Raw genomic sequence first — 7,387 nt, forward strand, 5'->3', positions numbered from 1 at the left:
CCATGCTCAGCATTTTTATGTGGGTGCTAGGGATAGGACTCAGATCCTCATGCTTGTAAGGTAAGTATTTTACTGAATGAGCCATCTCCCAGCCTGTAAACATACATCCATCATCCATCCATCCATCATCCATCCATCCATCCATTCATTTTTTGACTAACACTTCTCAGGCCTCCTGTGAGCCAAGTGCTGGGACTGAGACTCAGATTAGACCATAGTCCTTTGGCCTTGAAGAGTTTATTAACCCATTCATTCTGTTACATCTACAGGGCTCTGGTCTGGGTTTTGAGTAGTCAAGGGGTGGTGTCAGGGGTCCAGGGAGGATTGCTGGAAGAGAGGCAGGAGATGGTTTTGGATAGGTGCGATTTGACCCTGTGATTATGCATCCATGTCAGGGAAAAGCAGAAAGCCACTGAAGATGCTGTTGGCTCCCTCAATGCCCAGCAGGGAGTTCTTGTCCGTGGCCTGCAGGTGAACAACCTCTTCCTGCTCCAGCTTCAAGACTACCCCACCTGTGGTGACCTGGAAGGTGTTCTGGGCGTAGTCACAGAAGGTGAGTACTTTCTGCATGCTGTCCCGATCGCGGCCACGCACGAGGTTCACACACAGGTTCCCACGGGAGCTGGCGTGGTAGGTGAAGTAGTAGAGGCCGGGCACTTTGCAGGTGAACTTGCCATTGCGTGGCTCATAATTGTCATTCACGTTGGTGATCACCTTTTCGAAGCGAATGACCTGGTTCGGTCGCAGGGCGGTGTTGATGGTCCTCAGGGCAGAGAAGGCTACTTTCTGTGTAGCCCTATAGTCTCCAGAGTCGCCTTTGGGACCACGGGGCCCAGGGGGGCCTGGAGCACCCTTAGGGCCGACGGGACCTTTGGGGCCAACTTTGCCTGGAACCCCAGGGGTCCCTGGGTCCCCTTTCTCTCCAAACTCACCATGATCTCCAGCCAATCCAGGGAGCCCTGAAGAAACAGAACCAAAAGAGGAGACTAGAGGTCACTGTGACAAAAGGAAGAGAATGGAGTGGCACTTTGGGTTACTCCTTGTGCCTCTCTGGGTTCAACTGACCAACTATAAACAGTGAGGGTGCCAGACAGAACTTCCTAGTCTCTTTCCACTCCAGGGATTTAACTCTGTGGACAGTCATGGGGAATTGATGTCCAGGGCTTGAGTGAGTGACACCCCCATGGAGCCATGTGACTCCCTGATCTTGGTAAACTCACATACCTTTGTCAAGTTTAAGCCTGAAGTAAGGGCAGTAAATTAACAGCACACATGCTATCCTTTCCCTTCCCTTGCCCATGGCAGACATCCTTAATCGATCACAGCACACTTCTGGCTACATCTAGTTGTAGGTGGTAGAATTTCTCTCACATCATCCCTCTAAGCAGCCATGGTCCCATCGCCACGAATGAGACAGAAGGAAAATTCCGGTAGAAAATCAGAGCACAGTGCTAAGGGGCACTCTAGGGCAGTGGTTCTCAGCCTTCCCAATGCTGTGACCCATTAATATAGTTCCTCATGTTGTGGTGACCCCCAACTGTAACATTATTTTGTTGCTACTTTATAACTTTATTTTTACTACTTCTGTGAATTGTAATGTAAACATCGGATATACAGGACATCTAATATGTGACTCCTAACAGGGTCACGACCCACAGGTTGACAACTACAGATCTAAAGACACAGGCATGCATCCGATGCCTGCCATTTTAGTTGTGTCACTGAGACACTTAAGGCACTGACTCTGGGCCTCAGCTTCCTCATCTGTAAAATGGGATGATTGTTTTTGAGGAAAGGTGGGTATTTGATGGGCTACTGAGAGAATAGGAGCTGCCAGACAGGGTGGCTCACAGTCCCTGGATTATAGAGGGAGCTTCATAGCGAGCAGCCTCCCAAGACCACGCCTGCCCTTACATATGAAGGCAGCTGCTTTCCCTGGAAGTCACGATGAGTGCAGGACTGAGGCACTGTAGTGTTCTGTCTCCTAGCATGGAGGAGAACAGGACCCCTTGTTTGCTATGAGCCCCACTACTGACTGGGCTTCCTTCCCACACATTTTCCCCTGTCTGCAAGAGGGCAATTAGAAGCCCTTTCTGGAAAAGTACTGGAGTCTCAAATTCTCTTTCTATTTCTAAGGCAAGTGATTATTTACTCGGAAGATATAAGACAGAGGCCATAGCCAGCAATATTCGTGTGTCCCCCAAGTGTACAGTACCTTTCTCCCCCTTTATCCCTGGAGTGCCTGGTTGGCCATCAGAGCCAGGGACCCCAGGGATGCCAGGGATGCCAGGGATGCCAGGGGGCCCAGTGCAGCTGCTTTGGGCCCAGGAGACATGGAGCAAACCCAGGAGCAGCAGTAACAGGGGTGTCCAGACCTTGCCCCACCACGTCTTCATCAGTCTCCTAAAGGTGGGCTCCTAAAGGTGAGAACACGTGGAGGGTTACTGTCATGGTGGTTCCCATCAGTCAATCCTTCATTTATCCATCTCCCCATCCATCCCCCCATCTCTACAAGCATTCATCCATCGCTCCAAAGAACCATCCATCCACCTATCTGCCCATCTCTTTATCCACCCATCCATCCAGCTACCCACCTATCCATCTCTCCAACCATTCATCTGGTCTCCATTCGTCCATCATCTATCTATACATCTCTTCAACCATCTGTCTATCCACCATGAAGCATACCTTCAAATACCCATCTATCCACCCATCCATCCACCCATCCATCCATCCATCCATCCATCCAATCATCCATCCACACATCCATCCACACATCCATCCATCCATCCATCCATCCACACATCCATCCATCCAATCATCCATCCATCCATCCATCCATCCATTATCCATCCATCCATCCAGCCGGCCAGTCATTCATCCTTGCATCCACCTGTGCAGCATCCATACAGATTGCCTTTCATACACGAGACCCTGGGAGATGGTCTTTCCCTCAAAGTCCTTAGTACTAAGAGGAAGCAGTCAGAAAGTACACAAGGCAACCGAGATGGACAAGATGGATTGGTGCTCTGGTAGATGGGCAATGGCATCCTGAGGGGAGGGGCTGGGCCAGGATTGGGAGGGGCTGATCTCACATGGACTGTCTTCTCCACAGGAGATAAGTCATGTTTGGGCTGAGATCTGAAGGCTCCAAAAGGACTGGGGCAAGAATGTTCCAGAAAGGGGAGAGGGGAGCTGGAGAGATGTCTGAGTTTACAAGTACTTGCTACTCTTCCAGAGGACCTGAGTTCAGTTCTCAGCACCCACATGAGGCAACTCACAATGTCTGAAACTCCATCTCTAGGGGATCCAACACCCCTGGGCTCCTTGGGAACCTGCACTCACATACACTCACATGCAGACACACACCTACATATAATTAAAACTAATAAAAACTGAGCCAGAGGGACGGCTCAGTTGGTAAGAACACTTGTTCTTGAATAAGATCCAGGTTTGAGTCACAACATCCATTTGTAATTCCAGTTCCAGGGGATCTGATGCCCACTCCTGACCTCTGCAGGCACCAGGCATGCACATGCATACATGTAGACAAAATCTTTACACACATAAAATAAGTAAATCTAATTTATTATTGTTGTTGTTGTTGACACAGGGTTTCGCTATATAGTACTGGCTGTTCTTAAACTCACATTGTAGACCAGGGTGGCCTCAAACAGAGATCTGCCTACCTTTGCCTCCTGAGTGCTTGGATTAAAGGCATATACCCACTGCCACCGCCACTACCACCCTGCAGAAATCTAATTTTTAAACAAACAATAAAATATGTTTCTTTAAAAAGAAAAGAAACAGAACATCGCAGGAGGAAAGATGGCATGGCCTGAGGTAGGACAGGATGGAACACAGAGGCTTCACCTGATCTGGATGCTGGATCTGTCTCAGGCTTTCTCTTTGCTCCTGCCTCATGTCGGAGCCAGGGTGTGTGCGCAGCACACACATAGTGAGGATAGTTATTGCTACAAAGAGGATACGGGCTCAGTGAGGCCACTTGCTCAGATCATATGGGAAGGAATGGAGCCAATGACCTTCCTGCATCCCAGGCCACCTTTGCTGGCATGATATTCTTAGGTTCCCAGGGGACTGTGGCTCAGCAAGAGAACCGTGTGGCCCTTCTCTTATCCCAGGCAATTGAGAAGGCTTGTGCTGTAGGCTGTTTTGAGCAGATCTGTGTGGCCATCCTGCAAGCCTTTGGTCAAAAATTTTCCTCCAGGAAGCTCTCCCAGGCTACCCACCCATGCACAGAGCAAAGGGTGCCCTGCCTTCCTTCCTCCCATGTAGCTATGGAAACCCTGGTGGGTACAAGAAACCCTAAGCTCTTGTCAAGATCTGCTACTCCCGCTCCTGGATCCCTACGGCGTCTGAGATGTGGGTTATGATGGGCTGCCCATCTCCCAGATGAGGAAACTGAGGCTCGACAGTTTGAAAATACTTCCTAGTATCACCCAGCAAGCTGTTCAGGGGCAGGGCTAAGACAAGACTTCTCTCTGGTCACAGTTTACTGTTCCATAAGATGGGGCAATGCTGATCTCTAGTCTATATTGGGAGCCTCAAGTTTCAGATTTGGGGAGTTCCTCCAATCCTTTTGGTTGGACTACCCACCTCTTATGCCAGTCCGCCATGACAGCACCTCTCTCTCTAACATGGAGCCAGATTAACCTAGCTTTGACCCCCGTGAGCTGCTGCCCGGCTGCATGACCTCAGACAGAAGTACAACCGCCTCTCTGGTCTCTTGGATGTGTCATTTTTGGCTTCCATGGCTATCGGTGATATTAAAGAAGGTGGCACTGGGAAGATTAAGGTCTTTTGGGTGGCATGTGCCCCTTACAGCTATGGCTTTGTCACTCAAGATTAACCAACCATGACCTCCAATCCCAGTTGCCAAGGACATGTGACACTGGACAGAAGAGGCTTGGGTTCTCGTCCTACCTCTGCCTCGCTGACATTTGCAAACTCTAAGGGACATCAAGCTTGGTCCCTGTCAGGGATCACTGCACCCATAAAGGGCAATGTTCTCTCCAGAAGGGATTTGGGGATCAGAGAAGTTCTGAGAGTGGCTGAAGATGACCAGCATGCAAGAGACAGAAGTGTCATTGGGTTTAAGTCTCCCTGGTTCCTGAGACCACAATCCTAGCAGCTCCTATTACAGGCTGTCTACCCATCCCCTGGGCCCACATAACCACATACACCTCTAACTCTAGTTCACTCTACAAAGCCTGTGCCATGGATCTGAGCTTGGCCTCTGAGTTCAGTCCCAGATAGTAAAGGTGTTCGCACTTGGAAGCAAGGTCTGTGTTGGTGAGCTAATCTTCCTCCCTCCACCCCACCCTGCTCACCTGTGTATGGAATCCTAGTGTTCTGGGATGCTTCTAGGCCAGACAGCAGTGTATTCCCAGAGTCCAGAGCCTGCTGCTGTCTGCAGAAAGCAGAAGTTTGGGTCCCTAGAGGCAGGAAGGACCTTCCCTTGCTGTCCCCTCCCAAGGTCCAACAGGCTGACCTCTTCTCTGTCACCCCTCTGTCCCCTCATCCTGCTGCCCTCAGGAAGTTTCAGGTCCTGTTTCTGCTTCTGGGGGAAATTACTGTAAATGACCACTATGGTCAGCCTGGTTTCGCCAACTCAGCACCTGTGGGTAGGGTGGGGGAGGGGAGTTTGGAAGTACAACCTGTCCTTGGGGACTATCCCCAGCCGGTTGCTTGCCTGCCAGGGTCTTGTGAGCATGTGGCTTCCACAGGGAAGTTCCTCCATGGAAACAGAGAGGCCCATCTATGGCCTCTCTGCATATGCGCCCTGGCTTTACAGTCAGAGACCCTGATTTCTAGCTCTACGTCTTACTGGCTAAATGCACCCAATATAGGGAGCACCCGAGGAGCCCCAGTTTTCCTCACTGTGTGATGGAGCCATGTCTGTATATACTCTGTGGCTCTCACAGGCCTCCAGCCTGTGAGGCTGTGGGACTGGAAAAGACACGGAGAAAACGAGACCACGCAACAGCTCGTGAATTGTTAATGGCCTTTTGTGTCCTCGGCTTCCCCTTTCTGGCCTTATCTCTTCCTCTGCCTCCCTCTCCCCACCTCTGCTCTCATCTCTGTCTTCAGAAAATAATCTAATAATGAATTTTAATGCATTCATTACTTATTCATTCACCTCCTTCCACTCCCAACAGGGCTTGGAGCCCTTGACAATAATAGCCACAGGGAGGGGACTGTTGCCTGTGGAACGGTGGCGAGACAGAGCTGCAAAGGGGCTTGGAGGTCACTGTGCCCACCCTATCCCTCATTTTACACTCAGGGAAACTGAGGTCCAGAGGCGGGAGTTATCATTCAACAGGCCTTTTGCGGGGGAGGGGGGAGGCGCAGGTACCATGAGTCTGGGGAAGAAAGCCTTAGAGGGTAGCAATGGGTCCTGTCCTATGGAGGAATCCCTTTATGGGAGGCTGGGGTTAGACATTGGGTGTTTCTATGGTAAATGCCACAGGAAAAATCAGTGAATTTTTAGAACCCATACCCCAGGGCAGGCCTGGAAGCTGGAGAGCTCTGGGGCTAGGGGCCAGCTGTGCTGCTGTGGCTGTCTGTATGGCCTGGTGTCACCCAGCTCCAGAGTAGACACCCAGGAGGACAAAAGAGAAGAGAGAGCTGAGGGCTATGTGCCCAGGGAGACCCACTATCACTTACTTAGCTTTGAGACACTTAGCACAAGTTGGCTTCAAACTCAAAATCCTGTTGTCTGTCTGTCTCCTGAGTACTGGAATTATAGGCACACCTCATGTCACCAGCCCCGGGTCCCTCTCAGGGACCTAGGCTGAGTCTCCGATTCCTAAGTAATTGCCAATAAGAAAGTTCGAACTCCAGTTTCCGATCATGTGGGCTGAAGCATGTTACTAACTGGGGATCTTCCAGGTCTACATTAGAGATGGGGGAGCTGTCTCCTGGGGCTGTTGGTGAGGCAGGGAAAGACCCCTCAAAGTCCAGGGCCAAAGTGCCTTCAGACACAGTATTATGTATATGAAGAGGGGACAGACTCGGAGCAGGCAGGGTCTATACACCAGGCCCAGGAGCTGAGGGGTCCCTGAGCCTTGGCCTCTGAGTGAAACACAGTACTGCTTCCTTCACGTCCTGATGAAGAGGGGGTGACAAGAGAAACTCCAGTTGCCTGGGGCCCAGAGAACTCTCCTGCAGATGGGCTCTCTTTCTGCCTCCTGCCCTGTCCTGCCTTTCTGTGCCTATCCTTCAGTATGGCCAACAGGCTGCACATTCTAAGGTCTGCTCCTCTTGCTCTAGAGAGGACAAGGAAACAATTGTGGAGGAAAGGGCTCGGGGAGCAAACCTTGTTGTTTCCTGAGCACAGGCTTCGGCTTTGACAGCATGGCTGACC

General features: G+C 50.8%; 1 protein-coding gene across 1 annotated transcript; it reads right to left on the reverse strand.

Annotated features, from left to right (window-relative positions):
* Nucleotides 1-218: 218 nt before the first annotated feature.
* Nucleotides 219-5,498, reverse strand: C1qb (complement C1q B chain). Its single transcript, XM_028759758.1, has 3 exons — nucleotides 5,352-5,498; nucleotides 2,216-2,417; nucleotides 219-959 (listed from the first exon to the last, which is right to left on the reverse strand). Exons 2-3 carry the CDS (start codon nucleotides 2,394-2,396, stop codon nucleotides 379-381), a joined length of 762 nt encoding a protein of 253 aa, XP_028615591.1. The 5' UTR covers nucleotides 2,397-2,417; nucleotides 5,352-5,498; the 3' UTR covers nucleotides 219-378.
* Between the last annotated feature and the right edge of the window lie 1,889 nt (nucleotides 5,499-7,387).

Source organism: Grammomys surdaster, unplaced genomic scaffold (assembly GCF_004785775.1).
Source record: "Grammomys surdaster isolate TR1022 unplaced genomic scaffold, NIH_TR_1.0 126313, whole genome shotgun sequence".
Lineage (NCBI taxonomy): Eukaryota > Metazoa > Chordata > Mammalia > Rodentia > Muridae > Grammomys > Grammomys surdaster.